The 20,382-nt window shown below is 37.4% G+C and overlaps 1 protein-coding gene across 1 annotated transcript; it reads left to right on the top strand.

Moving 5' to 3' along the window:
- Positions 1–15,141: 15,141 nt before the first annotated feature.
- nppc (natriuretic peptide C) lies at positions 15,142–18,326 on the top strand. The gene is made up of 3 exons (XM_067514600.1): positions 15,142–15,374; positions 16,411–16,704; positions 17,786–18,326. Exons 1-2 carry the CDS (start codon positions 15,282–15,284, stop codon positions 16,681–16,683), a joined length of 366 nt encoding a protein of 121 aa, XP_067370701.1. The 5' UTR covers positions 15,142–15,281; the 3' UTR covers positions 16,684–16,704; positions 17,786–18,326.
- Positions 18,327–20,382: the final 2,056 nt, after the last annotated feature.

The raw sequence follows: 20,382 nt of genomic DNA, 5'->3' as shown, positions 1-20,382 counted from the left end.
AGTACAAGAATGACGTTTTAGGAAGAAACTGAGTTGTCAATGTCAATGTCAATGTGCGACAGTGGGACAGTTTGTGTGTGGATGTGAAAACTTATTTGTAAAAACTGTTAACCTAACATGCATGTCTGGACCATGGAGGGAAACAAGAGTACCCAGAGGAAATCCACACAAGCACAGGGAGAACATGCAAACTCCAAAGAAAGGCCCTGCGTAACACTGGTGACCAAACATCTCCGCCACCTGGATGCTGCATGAATGGTTAACATGTTTCAGTATATAGGCTTAGCAGGGCAGTAAAATGGACTATGCAATGCCTAGAAATAATGGCAGGTACATTATGAGAAATTATTTATATTACTAAAGAAATGGAAAGTGTGGAGACTTTTGCCACGTATGTGTTTGGAGTCCCATTTAACAGTTTCAGGATGTCTGGTTGAAGATATAAAGTGAACTTTAAAAAGAAAAATCACATAACACATAAGTAAAGGGACATATATAATAATACAGATCATGTTAAAGCTTTAATAAAAATACACCTACAAACAAAGAAAAATGTTGATATGCATGAAAATAATTTAATCTTAAATGAAAACAAGTCTGGCACTTCAAGGCATTGAAGATCAAACCAATGATTAACCTGCATACTGCAGTAGTGCTTTAAAGTAGACTTCATCCAAATGACTCAAACATCTCTTTGGTGTTTTTGTTGATTATGTTACCATGTTGTATTGAGCCACTGGTAGTACTAACAGTGGCTCAATACAGACTTGCAAATGTGATCTTTTGTTCTCTGTCAAAATTGTGGAGACAAGTTATTCTGGTGCATGTCTGGCTTTACTTTCTGCATCCTCTTTTTCCTGCTTTTTTTAATATACCATAGCAATAGATGATCTCCTGGCTACTAAAAGACTGATAGCAGAATATTATATTAGATGGGTATCTGGGATGCATCACAATTTAAATGTTCAAACCACCTTAACTGGGTGATTTTACTGAAAAACACTTATTTTACTTCAAGAAAGTCCAGAAATGATATTAAAAGGCAAGGGCCTTGGAAAACGCACCGATAATGCTTTACAAATATATAATATATAAAATTGTCTTGTAGTAAATAAAAAAATGTAGTAATTTATCAATCAGGTAATAATACTGACAAGACTTATAAAGTATCAATAATAAGCACATCTAATAAGTCCAAATTTGTTTCCCTTGATCTTTGCATGGTTACTTTGACCATGAGGTAAGGTAATAATTACTCACAATGACAAAGGTACAATACTGTCACCAAGCAGCTTCATGGCTAGTTAGATACCTGAACACTCCAGCACTTGACACCATCATCCGGTGTTGCACCGTTTTAGGAAACAAACGTCCACTTCCTATGTGAACTGCCAGCTGCTGCAACACATGATGGCAGTAATTTAGGAAAACGCTCCTCCCAGATGTGAGGGCAGCTTCAGGTCTTATAAAGTAAAGGAATCTTTCTTTTACAACCACCCACTCAATGCCTGCCAAAAGGTTTCCCTTCCGTTCCACAAGGATATAACTTGTTTAGAGAACCTAATAATGGTTATACAGGGTGGCAGAGAGGCTTAGTGGTTACAGTGACCGTCCCATCATGTAGAGGACAAGGGTTCAATCGCAGTAACAGCCGTATTTCCTGGCCAACAGCCCCAAAGCTGCTGACAGGCTTTTCGGCCATTACTGAAACTACTCACTCAGTTATTGCTAAAGCCACTCAGACACTAAAATGTACTTTGAGTATGACTGCTCACTATATGTTATGAAATATTTAAATTGTTTTTTGAATTCTGATATTAAATGTAGATTGCAAGGAGCTAAAAAAAACAAACAAACATTGGAAATCTGTTGTTAGCATAACAATATGAAACAAAATTTGCTGTGTAAGTTATGTTAGAGGAGCCAAAACAACTGGGAAAGTTAAATTGTCAGTGGACTGTCAGCAGAATAGTATTGCATCGTAATGTAAAGAAGGAATGGGTCAGATTAGGTCTACATGAAATTAGATACCAAAAACATGGTACTAAAGCGATGCGGCCCAAGATTAACATGACTAAGTAAATATTACAGCCTTCAGTACGTGATGTTACACTATTGGGTGCGAAAGAGGAACTTACTGTTAGGACACCTTAAAAAGGGCAGAGAAAGGAGTCTTTATACCCTCCTTCATACTGAACAAAGCCTACACGTTGGTATGACAAAATATAATTGTAAAAATACTAAATTGTCAAACCATGATGGTATGGTGAAGAGAATTTTAACTTTGCATTACAATGTTGTAAGTACAAAAAACACAGAAATGTCTGCAGCGCCAAGTTAAGAGGATTCACTTCAAGAATCTGTCCTGCATTGGCTGCAATCCATCATGATCATGACCGTTGGCAGCTGGATCACAATGTAAATCTACAGTACTCTTGCTTTCATTATGACACTGTAAACACTAAGCCAATGTCTGGCCACACTTTGTATTAGGTACAATAGTATAGGGTATATATGCCTTTCATGTACAGATTAGGTTAACTATTACTCTTGCTTCTCACTCTCAATTTAATGCTAAGAGTGATAATCGTTATGTTCTGGAAGGCAGAATGTTTAATTGCAGCATAAGTTTTGGAACACTGCCACTGCTGTAATGTCTTTAGAAAGGCATGTAAAGTGGGCACGGAGAAAAAAGAAACTGACTCAGCTGCTGCAAAATAAACAAAGATCATATCTACTTTTATTTCCAAAGGAATTCTGCAAGTCAGAATATGTGAGAACCTAAACTTGATTGACAGGTGTTGAGCAACCAAGTAATCATTACGGTGCAATCTTACACATCAAAAGCCAAGCACAGGAATACAGATTTATACAGAGATTGATATATACTTGTTATCACTGTGCCAGCAAAATGCCACAAAATTATTTCAAAGCCTAGGGGTCCTGAAAAGAAGAAAAGACATAAAAAGTAATGATAATAAGAGTGCTTCAAGAATTTCCTTAGTACAAGTCTGGAAACATTTCAAATTTGGTTGCTGGCTCTTTTTAATAATTGATATTTGAACCAAACAATAATTTAGTGTTGTCATGCCCACAGGAGAGGGTATACGAGGATAAAACTAACCAAACAGCCACAGTCAACAGTTAGTAATTAGTAATTAGTATATATGATGGCTACTGTACATATTTCACATGTTTAAAATATTCTCATTTGATTATATTGCCTGCTGCCTGTGTTTTTTTATAGAGGAGAAATAAATACAAAACTTGAAATTTAACTTACTGATACTGTGAAGTGGTTAACTGCAGTAGAATACCCATGTTTCCTGAAATACACACAGAGAGCAAAACTGGGACCTGGAATAATGATGATGTAGGACATTACTGGATTTTACCTACAGCTACAAAGTATGGGGCCCACAAGGAAGAATAAGCATGATGTATGTGTTGGCCAAACTATTTGTCCTTCTTTAACTGTTGTTTTAGTTACAGATCCAGCATTTCAGTCAGTAATTAAAAAAAGGTGACAATCCCGATCAGAAACAAGGACAAAAGGAAACGTCAATGGGAAATGTGAGGTGAGCCCATGGCCTTAAATACAATGCCTCAGACATAGACTTTATGGCGATTACTAGTCCCTAATTTGATTGCACAGTAAAATCCGGAACAATCAGGACCAGGCTTGTCTTTAAGGACTGGTAAGATGTAGCCAACGGAAAAGTCAGTCTGCATAGCAACATGGAGACAATGCGAAAACAAGATTGCTCAGACCCCTCTACGGTCAGCTGAAGTGTCAGTAGGAATACGCCCTAACTATCAGCACACCTGTAGCCACTAGAATGGAAAAAGGCAGAAAACTTTTAAATGCCCACTAAGAACCCACCTCATTACAAATAATAGGACTACCGTTCAACAGAGACGTTTTTGGCAGTGCAATCTATGAATCTCTTAGTAGGTAGTTAGAACATGATGGAAAGTTCTTACTCATCCTCACTACCATGGCCAGTTTAACAGCTTTTCCATTAGATGGCTGCCAGAAGAAAGCCAAGAGATGCAGGGTTCAAATATGATCTAGTGTAAACCTCCATGAAACTGGTGATCCCTGCATCACGGTAAAACTCTGTGTGCATCCGGTCCGGTCTACTGTTGTTAAGGGTTACTTCTGGCAAGACAGAGAAAGTCCTTCAAACAGTAACAAACTGGTCTCTGCCTTTTGTCAGCCTTCACTAACTGATGTACTAAGCTGCGTTTCTGTTCTTTTGGGTTGTCATAGCCAATATTAGAAAAAATATGATATTAGCATTTTTTATTTTTTATTTATTTTTTGCTAATGCCTGCTGGCCAGTAGAAAACGTATATCTTTAAAGATTCTTTGGACATAAATATTGAAACTGTGTCCAAGCGTCAGGCGGTACCCACACCAAGCACACAGGTTACTGTGTACCATAAGCATTTTCCAGTTTCTCTTCCATTTCAGTCAGCATTTGGCAGGACTCATTGTGTTGTTCACTGTATTCGAGTGTGGGAGCTAAGCTAACAATTTTTCACACAAGTGATGTTACAACTGTTCAACTTAAAAGCTAAAGGGTGTCCCAATGGTTTTTTGTAGGTTGATTACTTTATGTAGTCACTTTATTCAGACTAATGTTAATTACATCTAATTACCTTAAGATAGAAGAAATACAGGAAAGTTTGCTTTCTCGCCATCTATGTGCGGTCAGCAAAGATGTTCATCTGGTAATGTGTTTGCACTTGTTATGCGGAACTTATCTTTGAACAAAAAGAAAAGAGGAAATTGGCATAAACAAAGATAAATAATCATTTTACGGCCATTCACTCAGTCCCAGTGCCATAACCTTACAACTTTTTGAAATGCTACATATTTTCTAACTTACATTTTTTACCAGTGTACAAGATAAAGATATCCCACATGTGCCCACAATGTTTATTTGCCTTTTTCAGCTAATGCATATATTGACACAGTTCATTGATTAAAAAAACATATATCAGCTTCACTTGTGCGTAAAAGCTAGCTAATAGCTAACACTTGCTAAGTGGTAGACTCGATTAGCCAGAAATTCTTAGTATTAAACGGGACTAAATTACATAACACCTACATTCTCATTATGAAGAACGATGAACTAGCGAAAGGTATAAACATATTATTGTGCTCGCCAAACACGATAACAAAAAAAATTCAGAAATTGTTTGAATCAACAAAGAAACCAGAGGAACCATTTTAGCAACGTTACCCTTAGCTGCACGATTTTTCTCATACTGAACAATGCATACATTATAAAACATTGTTTAGCCATAACGTTGCAGAAATTTTTTAAAAAGCGGAGAATGAGAAACCAACACAGCCCTCAATCACTCACTATTGGCGAGCTGTGTTCAGATGTCCCGGTGAAAAAACTGAATCACATATTTTTCCAAAGGAAAGACCCTGTTTTAGTTGAGTGGGGGACTAAGCTGAGCTTGACTCCCCCTGGTTGGAGCCTGCAAATTAATACCAGCAGCTTACTGCTACAATTGTTATGGTTCATTTTTAAGTTGTGTTCTGAAAGGTTTGTTAATAACTGATTTACCAAGCCTGCACTCCCTGTACGGAAACACACAATCAGCTATCAAGCAACTAGCACTGTAGCTTGCTTATTGGACTGGTTGATGACGTCCCTTCCACACATTTTTAATTCTTAAAATGGCAGAAAATATTCACTGCATTATTGTTAGGTGGTGTCATTCTGTTCTGGTGGCAGAAAGGTATGACAAAACATAATGTTAATAGAAATCCCAGCAGCAATTAAAATGATAGCACTGATCAGCAACACGTGCCAGCTCCAATTCATTCAATGCAAAGAGCATTAAATAAGACATATTTAAACTCAGTCTTCCAAATTCATTAAATATTACTAAGCTCTAACTTCTGCTACCAGGATGCCATGGATTTGCAGTAAAATAGCCCACAGAGTGCAATATTTCCTTCTATGACTATTAATTGTTATTTTTCGGTTTTGTTTGCTTACAGTAGAGATTGGTGGTATGTACAGTTTACCGGTTATCATACCTTTTACCACAGATTGCCTTCTGCAGCTATTAGATATATAGGCTTACTAAGAGTACTGGCAGAGATGCTCTGTGGCAGCAGGCAAGATAGGCAACTTTTTGGGGCCCCAGGCGAGTAGGGGGCCCCCAAGGTCTGACAAAAATTAAACTTCATACAGCATGGATTGTGTGCAAATTTTGCAGAGCTCCCTAAGAGGGCCCCCGACTCTTATTCCGGCTGTAAATATCAGCTAACTTTTTCTATGGTAAACTGATGGAAGCTGTGTCTGTTTACTATAAATCACTACGATATCTAACTGTAAGTTATTGTGCTATGTGCAGTCTGGTGTGGTGTGCATTTTATTGTATTTTCCATATCTTAAGCATAGTGGTTCTATGATGCATACATCTTTGCCTAGGGCCCCAACACACTAGGATTGCCACTGGGTACTGCCTAACTGTTCACTGAACCACTCAGTTACACCACCCCAGTTTCCCACAGCAGCCACACTCCTTAACTATAATCTAAGATGACCTCACTTGCAGGTTGATAACATGTTTGTGGTTTTTAGTCTATAAAATGGGTACAATAATTTGGGTTGGGAATATTTAGGATTCAGTTAGGGGCAATCAGGCAAAAAGACATAGTATCTGTGGAAGAACATTGACCACTCTGTCCGGCACGGTCTTTAAATTCGGAATTATAATACAGAGAAGCAGGTCACCTAGAGGTTATGATGCAGTTCATTCTCACTCTATAGTATTTGATGATTTGAGAGTTTATGAGATCGGTGCTTAATGCTGCTTGACGGCAGCCTTTAATGTAACAAGTCAGACGCCCTTTAACAGCACATGGGTTATCATTTCCTATCCTCTCTCATTTTAAGCTCAGTTGTAGAGGGGTACTGAGTGAAAAAAGATCTTTATTGAATTAGCTCCTGACTTTAAAGTACCTGCCATCAAGCTAGGATCTTTTTTTCTCAGGTCTTAGGCCAGCAGGTTTCTCTTGATCTTTCGAAAAACCAGACCTCTGCTTTATTATTATGCAGTGCAGTCACACAAACCTAAATGAAGCATTCGCTTATGTAAAACATACAATTACATCAAACAAACAAGATTAAACAACATTTCATCTGCAAACCCATACCAGATTAAACCAATGCAAATTAAATCAAACCTGGTGCTAAATAAATGTAGGAGCCAAACCAAGACACCTAAACACTTTAAATTTGTTGTATTCACAACACAAACACTCTCTCCACAAAAGAACACTAAAGTTACAGAATATGCAAATGACATACATGCTGTAATTATAAAGAGTCTGTGTTTTGTTCTGCACTCATTTGATCATTATAGACCTGTGTGGCCTTTGCGCAGGTCTACCTAACTTGACGTCAGAGATCACCCACTAAATAAGAGGCACATGCGAGTTAGGAGTGAGGGTTGTTTTGAAAATCCATCGCCAGACTGGCTTGGTTTGTCTGATTTGGGTTAGACCTCACATGGTCACCAGGCCACTTGTCAAACGTTTTTTATCTGGCTTGAAATTGCTCTGGTGTGCAAGTGCATATAACAGTTCCAAGTGGCAGCTTGTCTCCTAAATGTAGGTTTCAGTGAAAGGCAAAGCCATAATGGGCACCTCATTTCCAGTCAGCCAGAACATTCCCTCACTTTTCCAGTTGACCTTTTTTCACTCAGAGAATCTGACAATCTGTCATCTGGCAAAGCAGGTTATGGTAACATGAATATCAAATCTGTCAATGGGATTATGGAAAAAATACTTTTCTCACAGAGTGATTATAATATATGCCTTTTAATAAGACTGCACAATGAGCATATTCTGAGAACTGGAGCACATGCAAGGAACATTTTGTCCAAAGAGATTTTTACGTCATATTTAGCAAGAAAAGTCTCATAATGCTGTAGAGGCACTAATTTATTTCCGCGTGTCCAGGGCATACAGTAAATCACGCATCCACATTAACAAGCCAGCAATTGCAACACTCCTGTTTTTTTCTGACTCAGACAGTATAATGCTATTAGATGAGAGAAGCAGGTACAAAGCTTTGTGACCTCTTTAGAGATACTTCAGTTGGTACTGGCACGCTCACATTATTAAAACTACTGCATATTGGGTACTAGACAACTGTGAAACCTTGTGAAACGAAGGCCAAATTAGAACCTCACGCAGTAAAAATTGAAAAACACTTAATGTAAAGTACATCATATGGTTAGTATAGCTGTTGCAACTGGAGGTGCTGCAGAGATTTTGGATAATCAGTCTGTAATTTTACAAATTGTCAAGCAAAAATACAAAGATTGTTTTTCTAAAATTCCAGTTCCCCAAATGATGACCTTTTCTCTGTCTGCTCTTATGCCACAGGAACCGTTTTGTAGTTTCAGACTGATGATTGGATAAAACCAGGATTCTGAAGACCACACCTTGGATTCTAGATAATAAAAATCACTATAAAAAAAAAAACTAAAGAAGTTATTAACATATTATTAATTGTATGGTCCTTTTACAATTGTAAGTTCATTTTACATGAGATATTTGGACATTGTAGATTTGCTTTATCATACAAATTGATTCTCACTTTGATAAGTTTTCAAACTTAATAAAATCCTTTCTCATACACTGAGCAATGTTTTAGTATTTGATCAAACTGTCTGATATGATTCAAGACAACCTCCTGAATTGTATTATACTGTCTTACCAGAACAACACAGCAACTTGGCCTTTTTTTCCCCAGTGCTGATTACATTTGAACAAACAGATTGATATTTTTAGGATATTGCAAATTACATAAATTAAAAATTGGTACTTCATTTTTACTTTACTGTTCTACTAAAAAAAGGTTACTGCCATGTTTGTTTGTTCACTTATTTTAAGCAGCTCCTGGTGAAGAACGTTTGCTACAGTAGATGCCCTAAAACCCTTTACCAACCCTTTGATTTTTACTTTGTGGTTGCCTTGATACACATTCCTTGTTGTTTTTCAAGTGAAGTAAAGGAGTGACCTCACATGATGCGTCTGCAGCTCTGGATTTCGAGTTCAGATGATGTTAGGTTACATCACTCCCTACATGCAGTTTGTCCTCAGACGTTACGACAGGAATGCTTTATAAATCATTTGTCACACAGACTAAGAAGTTGTTTTGTCAAGTAATTGTTTAACACCTCTCTGTTGTGGATGTCTCTGTTTATTTCTCTTTAAATGACGCCATGTTAGGTGAGTATATATTGCAACAGTGCTTGAGATGGAAATTTCAAGCTTTCATGCTCTAAGCACCCCTTAAATTATCCTGTGATATTTAACTATTTCATAAAAATGTCTACCTCACTAAGGAATTTAGGGGTTTATTCGAACTTTGCACTATACCACTGATTCAAGGATTTAAGGTGTGCAGCCTATTGAATGTAGATTATTGGCAAAACCATGAATGACACCTTTTACATCCTTCACAGTATTTCAAAAGCAGTTAAGCAGGCAATATCAGGGAATATTAAGGAAATGGTCTTCTAAAAAAACTGTGTTACAATGTGTTGCAATGGCAGGATGTCTAGCAAAAATGATACTTCATTTACCGTCAAGCAAATTATTTGAGACCCTGATCCAAGACTAGATATATGCGATGAAATGTCCTGTTTCCATGTGGTTTTGTCACAGCTTGTGCCACCCAAACCCCAAACACGCGTTTTTCCACATGGTTTGAAAAACACAAGTGACACACAAGTTAGAGTGGCTTAGAAAAATGTGTGGAAATGCTATGAGCACAGTAATAAATGCTCTTGAAGCAGTTTGTATATTATTCACTTTTATGATTATAATAGAAATGGAAACCTTGGCAGTGACATCAATAATAACTGGGGCCATTTTTACAACTGAATAATTATTACAATGCCATTAGGAGAGACACACTAATATCACTAGCTCACTATTTGGCAATGTTTGCAGTTTGTGCATGTGCAGTTACATTTCAACTACTAAACACAACCCTAATAAAACAGAAGCCAGACAGCATCTCTTGTGGCCCAAAAAACAAAATATCCACAAGAATAACTTTTGACCTAAAAGCGTCTTTCATATGCTCTTTCCCCATGCCTCCAGATTGGAATGTTTTTCTGACTGAGGCAATATGCCATGAGAGCAAAAAAAAAAAAAAGAAAGAAAGAAAGAAAGAAAAGATCTGTAAAGTATTTTTGGAACAAGACTTAAATATGCATAACAGTAAGGCTTAAAAGTCAGCTGTGTAATCCGGAATTTTCTAAGTTAAAATACTGTGGTTTTCATTTGCATTGCCAATTAATCTCACAGACAAAATGAACAGTTTGTAGATGACACATTTTCCACTTCAACATCTGCTCAGAACTCATCAGTATATTTTGGTTATGGAATTACAATAAAGTAAGTATATAAGTGCATATTTTGGACTGGGCAATAAATCTCTATTGTTCATACAAGCATATTCCACTTGTGGCTTCTTCATCCTTTGTATTTGGCTTCATGCATGAACAGTGCTGAACAATATGTTGGAGAGATTCCACTGTTATGAGGAAAAGTCATCTGGCAGCCTGTTACACCTGCATTACTGTGTCTGTGTGTCATGTGCGTAACAAGGAATAATTAAAACACATATGTGATAATTTCTCTGTTATACAAAGTGACTCCTGGCAATCACATTGTATTATGACAGCTCCTTATAATTTAATAATCTGATTTAGGAGGAAAAAAAGAGCAATTTGGATGTAGAAAATGCGTGTTTGTAAGGGGAGAAGACCAGGTTGTGTATCAGTTGTGTATGAATGCTAAAAAAAAATAATAATAATGAAATATATATATGTGTGTGTGTGTGTGTGTGTGTGTGAGAGAGAGCGTGTGTTTGTGAGGACTGTGTGAGGATCTTTTTAAACCTAATAATAATAATAATAATAATCAAGGTCTATGACTACACAACACTTTTGATATTTAACTTTTATGCATGTGAATTTTCCACCACTTTCTAAAGAAACATTGCACCAAAAAAACGGCTATACTCAAATCGTGTTTCATATTTTGTAAATGAGACCCCCATCCAATATTTTGTTCAGTTCATTGTTCAGTTCAAGTCCATTCTTTGCCACGGAAGGCAAGGCTGTTGTTGGCACAAGTGAAAGCCTTTAGAGCACTTGTGTAAAAGGCATTAAAATTCTCCATGCAATAAAACTGTTATTTATAGGACCATAACAGCCTTGTAGTTTGTCTTACACAAACCCCAGAGGACACTCAATCCCCACATAGACACTCACTGTAAAGTCTACTGCATCTGATGGCTTTGTATCGATTCCTGCTGCAAACCAGTTTAGTTAATCACATTTTTGTCAGCCACATGAAAGTTCAAAAACTTATTGAAAATTAAGTGGACAACAATTTGCGGCAATGGCACTGAGAAATGAGTGGAACTAAAGGACAGAGCAAAATAGGTGCTCTCAGTAACCCGTGTGATGTAATCGGGAAAAGTGTGTAACATTGTTAAACTATACAAAAAGAGACAAACTGGTGACACAATACTTGCAGCATTAAGGAAGAATGTTTCACTTACTTGTTAAAATTAAAAATAAAGGCATTAGCATTCATAGAAAAATGTGCAAAAGCAGAAAAGTTGTAAAAGGACAAAAGGTCAGGAGGGTTCAGCAGCTCCACACTCTGAAAGTGAAGGTGATTTTGGCTTAAGTGTCATATGAAGTGTCTCGTCCATGGTACCCAGCATCCTCAACTCCCTACAGGTACCTTAGAGTGTGAGTGGGATTTTCCAGTTTCAGCTCCCGAAAGGGGCAAACCCTCAATTAGTTCACAGAAAGCGCTCAATGAGACTTCCTGTCGTCTTAAGTATGGGAAACAAAAGCATCTCTCCTGACGATAGCTGGCATTGCGGCAATCCGCTGCCACAAAAAGCTGAAAAAGAGGGTAAAGTCTGTCATTTTTGGACAGAATCTTGATGACAGGGCAAGCCCAGGTCTGGAAACTTGCATTTGAACATATCGCAGTTTTTTCATTGGCATTTTAATCCAACTTTCCCAGCTCACCATTCAATATGAACATCAGCAAGCACAATAAATGTATACAGAGATAAAATGGGGTTAAAGAGATACGGTTTATTTTTCACAGCATATTTTGCATATTTTTTGTTTTTATCTATAAGTGCATGGTAGATTACGATATTTTCAAAATCTTATTTGTAACTTTTAGAGTCGTTCTGAGCAGAAAACAATAAACAGGTGGCAACCGCTCAAATATTGGCAGGCATGGAGGAGAACGTCAAACTAAACCTTTAAATTTCTATAATGAAGAATGTATGAGTGTAAACACTACCAATGTTCTGTGTTAATGAGAGCAAAGCATGAAGGGGAAAAAATGTATCCATGCTTAGTAAACACTTCCTGGATTAATAAATTCTTCTTTAATGTGCATTGTCCTACCAGACCCAGTTAAGAAACAAAGACATACTGTATATGCACACATCATCATCATCACACCACCATTTATAGTAAAACTCTGCATTATCTTCATTCAGTAAATGGCTGTTTATACTACATACTGTTGCTGGGCGATATAGCGCTATATTGTTTCCTAGTTCACGAGAGGTTTTGTGTCTGTTGTTGTAGTGTCTGGTTGCTCTTTCCTGGGAAAATTCAACACAGCAATTCTTCTATTCATTCCTGGGCATACAGGAATGAATAGAAGAGTAATGATAATCATTATGGCTGGGCAGAAGCAGAATAAAGCAGTGCCAGCCACTAAAACTACAGCTAATGAAAGAATTACAAGGAACACATCGCACTGTTTCATTTAGAAATAATCTCTTAGGAGCAGTGCAGAAAGGCCAATTACCAAAAAAAAAAAGCTGTTGACAGATCAGACAGTAAAGAAGAAAATAATGCAAATCATAAAAACAAATTTGTCCTGTACCAAGAAAAGGACTTTTACAGATACAATGTTTTCGCAAATAAAAATACTGTGATACATTTTTTTTTTTTTTTTTGATGGAACCTAATCAGATTTTCTTAGATGAAGGACGAAAGAAAGCATTTAGGCCCCTTTTTTCTAGTTCTCATTTGGTCATGTATTTGTTTGTTTATTTGTTTATTAAGGAAGCCTGGTGGTTCAGTGGTAATTAGGGTTGGTCATTGGGTTGGGATAGAGAAGGCCACGGGTTCAAAACCCACCTGCCCAGCCACCAAGGTAGCCCTTGGTGCTGGTCCCAAGCCCAGACAAAATGGGAGGATTATCGCAGGAAGGGCATCTGGTGTAAAATTTCATGCCAAAATCAACATGCAGAACAATTTCTGCTGAGGGGACCCTTGAAGGGACGAGTCTAAAGCTTTTGTTGATCATTTATTTACTGTTCTAAATATTATGTGCCCAGTCCACATGGACTTACTGGACATTGGGACATAACTTGAAATGAATATTACAATTATGTAATGGATGGGTTGCATTCTTAGTTTTAAGTGTGTATGTGTCTGTGTGTGCCTGTGTGTGTGTGATAAGAATTAAATAATAAGAATTAAGTGATAAGAATTAAAAAAATTGAATCATCATAGTTTTTTAATGCAACAACTACTTGGGGTTATAATTCCCTTTCATAGTTATGTCCAGATTTATTAAAGTAATGTTGAGAGGATGAAATAAATGATCAAACAGAAAATGAAGTAGTTCTTTATTTTATTTTCTCCTCTATTCTAGTATTGCCAATCTGCTCTACAAAGCTTTTTTCTTTAGGTTTTTTTTTTTATATGATTGTGATTGCTATCAATAATGACAGAAATGTACAGGAAGCTATTGATCCAATAAAAACGAGGAGTCCTTTGAGGAGCATTCAGTTTTCGACACAGCAAATACTGCCCCTCTGTGTTCCAAAACAGATGGTGCTGCATTAGGCTGAAACCAGTTCAATGAAGCTCAAAGTGCATCTGTCATTTCCATAAAATAAATGAATCAGTCTAGCAGCCAGGTGACATGATTTCACTGCAAGTTTCACCAATTTCTTGGCATCATTAAGTGCCAATTAAAAAAAAAACCCTATCTGACCACATTTTTAGAACATGCCTGTGAACCTTTAAATGTTGCATATAAGTGTAATTATAACATTTTGAATATGATATTACATTAATGTTTTATGTCTAAAATTACACAATATTGTATGATGATGCACCAAAGTCAGAGACAGCATTGCATCAATAGATGGATCCTTAGCTTTTCACTTACACTGAACCATCTATGCTGTAAGTTTAAGTTCTTATTAAATTAACCTCTGTGGTGCCCCAAAAAGCCATTTTTTCTGACAAGCTCGGATTGAACAGTTTTGGCACAAAGCCAAGGAACCTGCTGTGACGCATTGTGTAAGGTTTTTCAGCATTTCTCAGAAAACCCATGAGCATTTTTTTATATATATATATTTAACTCTTTTGAACATATTATTTAAGATCAATACAGAACTAAAAGCTCTAAGACTGACAATGTAATAGTAAATATTGTTAAAATAGGATTCAGGATAGGATAATAGGATAGTTTGTGTTTCTATTTACAGTTATAAAAGTGTAGATGGAGCCTAAATCAACGTGGACCAGTGTGGACAGGTGGCTGTCTGTACAGAGGCATCGCACACATCCAAGACACCCACAGTCAAAACACCACAGTCAGACACAAGCAGAGCAGCCTCAGCGTGTGTCTGTTTTGGGCTGTTGTGGGCTGACGAATGTTAAAATCAGTCATTTTTTACTCGCGCAGAAGAATATATAACTTGTTCATGTACGATTTCCAAGTCCAGGCGGCTGGCATCTTAGAAGTCAAAGTCGCTCCTCAGCTCTAAACGCGCAGTCTTTGAAACAACCTTAGGTTTCAGCTCCTGCATCTAAGCCAGGTCTAAAAGGAAAAAAAACCGGCGCATTTTGATAGATCATAGCATATCCTGTTTCCCTCAAAGCCCGATGACCGGAGCTTGTATCATTTAATTAGTTTCTTGGCATGACGTGCTCAGAAGAAGCTGAAGAGGAAGGAGGACCATTACGCAGGTTGACATCACCATGGGCTGGCTATAAAACGGTGAGCACTAATACATAGAGTTAGAGAAGCACTTGAGGAGCTTTGGAGTAAAAGACGGACTGAAGCCTCGTATGCTTAACAGCTGATTGGCTGCTGATACCGCCCCTTATTCTGAACTTCAGCACAGAGGAAGAATACAACACTTGCCAAAATGAACTTGTCGCACTTGGTAGCCTGTGGACTTATAGTCACCCTGCTTTCTGTACGGATGGGAGCAAAACCTTTATCTCAGGCGCAGCAGAAGGTAAGGATAAGGTACCTATATTATTATCACTGAGAACTAAGGCCCTTTATTTGGTTTGGGCTGTGAGTTGTTAGGAGCGGGTGGTTCAGGGCACCCATCACTGCCTATTTCATGTTTCCAGTCGTGTTTAACAATTTAGAGGTGACACTTTTCCCCACACTTTGCACCTAAAACTATTAAATATTTTGATGACTTAATTTAGAAAAACACAACATGTATTCAGCGATGTCTAACCCTTTTTACGCGCACACTGCAGACATCAAATTGGGCAAATATATCAACGGTTTGAGGCTAAAAACCAATGAAAAGGGTTTCGAAGCAATAGGATATATTACTTTCCAAGCTTTATATATTCCGGTACACCTACGGATGAATCCGTTTCTGATGTTTGCATAGTTAATTACAAGAAAGTAAATGCTTTGTGCGTAAAAGCTTTGTCCGTTCATTACGGTTATAATTGCCCGCAGAATCCGTAAGTAATTATATGAAATAAGATTTTGGTTATTTGCTTAGATTACTAAAATTTAGAGAGGCTTCAAGCGGATGCACAGTCTGGGTTCAGACCAGAGGAACCACAAGCACCTGTCTGTGACTCTTTACTGTGGGCCAGAGCTGAACCGCCACAAAGTTTAAAAAAAAATTGTAGAATCCTCACGGGAAATTACATCAAAGATTCCTCTGAGATTTCAACCCAATAACTGCAGCATGTAATTGATCTATTCAAATGTTTCTTTGTTTTTTAATTTGTAGATTTTGGGCAAGAAATAAGAGTTGTCCATCACGATTTATCCTAGCACTGTGCGTAAAAACCGGCAAAATCATTACATTTTATATTTTGGCACATGGTGTTTGGAAATGATCAAATATGCACCGAGCTGAGGTTTACCTGAGTTTAAATTCAAACATTATGCAAACGGCTGCTCTGTTCAAACAAGCAGCAAGCAGGCATTTAAACGGTTTCAAAAGCATATCTCTTTGCACAATGCATTTGCCTAAGGGAGACATCGTTTATTTATTCTCTCCATCTTTGTTCTAGTCTCTTAGAAATTTGCTAGGCGAGGAGCTGGCGGAGTTGTTGGAGTCGGAGGAGAGGGAGAGACGGCTAGATGATGTGCGCTCTCGGATACGGTTACTGCGAGATTTACGCATGGACACCCGGGCCAGAGGCATGTGGGCTCGCCTCCTTAACGACCAGCCCGCACCGAGGAGACATAAATCAGGAAACAAGAAAGGGGGCTCCACGACGCGGAGTGGCTGCTTCGGGCACAAGATGGACAGGATAGGAACCATCAGCGGGATGGGTTGCTAGGCTCGCAGGAGCACTGTGATGGTGAGTGATCTTTCATATCACAGGTCCACTTTATACTTGGAAAGCAAAAGGAAGAAACTGAATCTCTAATTATTCACTGTAGCCTGTAAGAACAAAAAGATGAGGAACAGATGAGAGAACAAGAAAGCAAGGAGATGAAGCAGAAAACTTACCCAGCGAAGGAAGAAGCAAAGAGAGGAGAGAGAGTAATACAACTAAACAAAAGTTACATTATGTTTCTTCATACTTTCATCTATAGTACTATCAATACATAGTAAATCAGGTGTGCTAATTGGGTATGGCCTATTCTGCCAAGTGACTAATTGAAATTATTAAATAAATTAATTAATTGCAATTAACAAAATTTGACTCCTGATACTTGAGATGACCATAGGCTGCAATGGAAAGCTTAGGTAAACTAACAATATCATCAAACCTCAGTCTATTATCAAGTAGTGTCTCCGATGGGAAACAATCTACTGTGTACTTAGAGTTCAATCTTTTTTTATTCACACTAACATGAATGATCCCATGTGCTTCATCTGTTAAGTCTAAAAAAAAAAAAAGATTAACGGGAGAGATGAATGAAGGAAGAAAGGATGGAGCCCGGCACACCCACACACTGAAAACACAGCACCCTGTGGTGGCTGAGGTCTTTCTGGGAAACCAATTCACTTTACTTAAATAGTTTTAACAAAAACAACAAAGGGGTTGTGCTGGTGAATGAAGTAACAAGGTAGCTGTAGGTGACACACAATTAGTCCTGGTGCTTCAGGGCTTTTCGTGGTTGTGTCAAACTGTAAAATCCTGACAGGGGAGTGTTATTTCGTGACTAACACGAGTGAGTGTATGTGTGTTTTTCATCAGTTGACACCCGTTTTTCCTCCCATGGGCTGCAATAAATTGTAAATGTGTAAGTCTGTAGACGTGTGTTTGTCTGGGGATAAATAGGTGAAGAGTCAAGGCAGCAATTCATTAAACATGAAACTCACAAGTAAAATTTTCTTGAAGGACACCTGCAAAGAATGAATGAACTTGCATTATAACCATTTCTCTGACAGCTCAATCTAACCTTCCTTCTGCTTTTCCTCTTTCTCTGTAGATCTCTGACGATGTGTTTGGTCAGCAAAAGGTTCAGTTTGTTCTCACCTGTGGGGGAAAAAGAAAAACTCACCAAGTGACAGATTTTTGGTACGAATCTCACCATGACCAGCATAAACCGAGACTGAGATGACAATACTACAAAGAAAAAACAACATATAAACATATATATATAACAAATATGCAGATATATATACATATATACATATATGTATACATTACAACATGCCCAACAGATACAAACACAGATGCATAATACAAGATGGTGGACAATGGTGTAAAAACTATACACTGCAAAGCTGTATATTATTGCTGCTGCTGTACATCAATGTACTTCATCTTCCCCTGCATAAATGTATTTATGTTTCAAAACTATTTATATGTTTATAAAAAGAGATATTTATAAATATGACTTTTATTTATGTAACACTTTGAAAATGGATGAAAACTGCAGGTCAATTCCATTTGTAACTTTTTTCTTTTGTCTCAGATAGTTGTAAATGTTTTCAAAAATGATAAAAAGAACATTTCATGTGCACTTACATCTTCTTGGCGTTTTATGTTTCAGTGAAACTGCCAAATTGTAATTTTCTTGCTGCCAGTTGGAAAAGTAGTATCGTGAAACTAAGCTATGAAACAACTGCCTCGTTAATAGCTTGACCACAGTTTTTTTTTTTTTATGTGGTTCACATTTCGATAAGGTTTCATTAGCAGAAAGTGTAGCAAAACATTCTTTACTAATAAGGACATGTGCAACGGGAGATCGGTAGATATTGGAAGCAGAAACGATAAAAAGATTCTCAAAGCAGTATTTTTTGTTCTTGTAATACAGTATTTAAACCTTGAATCCAAGTGAAGTCTTTACTTTCACAGCTTTAAGTTTATAGCGAAGGTAATAATAATATCTGTCCGTATTTATATGCCACTAGTATAAAAGTAGAGTTTCCAAAGCAAAAGACAGAAGGGGAAAACATGTTAAACATCTAAAAAGGACAAAAATATGAGTGCTATTTAAAATAAACAAAGTGAGAAATATAAGATGGAAACATAAAAGCAGTGATATATATAAGAGTGTTCAGGAAAACTTACTAAAGTATAAGCTGGAAATTTCTCAGACAATTTGTTCCACAGTCTCATGGTACAATTGGTCTCAGCGACTCTATAGGACTATCTTTGGGCTCGGCTTTTCCCATCTGAGAAGGCAATCAAACCTTGCCAATTAATTAATTGATGTAGACCACCTTTCAGAATAAATAAAAGCTATGTGATCACCTGTAGGTCAGGTTACAAGGTCAGCACACCCTACACGTTTGCCTTCTTGGTAACCAAAGTGCTTCACATTGCTTCTCATTCAGCCAATTGCACTCACAATCACACACATTCTCACACCAATGGAGGAACTGCTATGATGCTGGCCTGCACTCACTGGGCGCAACTAACTTGGGGATTCAGTGTCTTGTTCGAGGACACTTCAACGTGTGACAAGAAGAGCCAGGAATCGATGACTGCTCTACCTCCTGAGCCTCCTGAGTGGTTTAACATTAATGACTAGCACTATGCGACTCTCATACTAGAACGCAGCAAAGAACTGAGGGAAACAAAACAGTGTCCCTGTTTAAAGACACAACTGTGCCCATCATTTAGCAATCTATAAAAAAACAACACATTTATAAAGGTTGAGTGGTTCAATTGATGGTTGGGTTGAGACCTAATAAATTTTGCCCCGTGTGTTAAACAACACAAAAGAAAATGTTTGTAACCCAACATTACCAGGATTTATCCACAGGGTTCCTTTCATAACATTTTTTTCATTTTTAGAGTTTATTCTTAAGGGGTCACTGACAAACAGAAATCATATTTTATTAAGGCTCAAATGCAAAGGCGTCCAAACTTACACACATACATAACAGTCAAAAAAAATATTACTATATGTTGAGTCCATCTAACAATGTGACACTAAGTGCACAAAGCCAGCACACACATCTCACACAGCTGGTGTCCAAATTAGAGGACCAAAAAAAATAAAATACAAAAAAAGCAAAAACTAAGAAAAGGAAGCAATAATAAATCCTGTCAAACGCTGATAAAAGCTTCTCACAAGCTTAAGCCCAAAAACAAACCTCTGCACTGACATTTCCTCTGAATTGTATAACAAAAGAGGAGGAGGTAGCTGTGACTTAAACATGTTTCCCTTATTATTATCCCTTATCCCAATAAAAATATTTAAAAGCCAATCATGAACACCATGAATAGGCTGAATGTTCCAGGCTTAACAACACAACAAAACCTCTTTGCAGGGGTTTTTAATGACCCATCTTGTAATGCTAGTTATAAATATTATTTAATTCCCTGTTTAGAGTTATGTCAATCAGCCTCCTTACAAAACATTTGTAGCAGGTCCACAGTATGTGTTGATTATGTAATACAGCTGCCTTTTTTGATATTTCTAGTCCATTGCAGTATATGACTCATGACAGAAGATTTTTTGGTGTGTAGCTCCATTAGCAAAGCTGCAGGTACTGACAAAATAAATAATTTGGGAACAATTTAAGAACTATTATGAAGGTTTTACCACTGTGTGCTTTTACCAGTAATTTA

The sequence above is a fragment of the Channa argus genome, chromosome 8 (genome assembly GCF_033026475.1).
Source record: "Channa argus isolate prfri chromosome 8, Channa argus male v1.0, whole genome shotgun sequence".
Taxonomy (NCBI): domain Eukaryota; kingdom Metazoa; phylum Chordata; class Actinopteri; order Anabantiformes; family Channidae; genus Channa; species Channa argus.
Note: the sequence above shows the minus strand (reverse complement) of the source record. Positions and strands in the feature narration are given on the sequence as shown.

Coding starts and splice junctions, on each gene's coding strand:
- nppc (XM_067514600.1), top strand. CDS start 15,282: ATGAACTTGTCGCACTTGGTAGCCTGTGGACTTATAGTCACCCTGCTT. Junction 15,375..16,410: donor TATCTCAGGCGCAGCAGAAG/GTAAGGATAAGG, acceptor TCTTTGTTCTAG/TCTCTTAGAAATTTGCTAGG.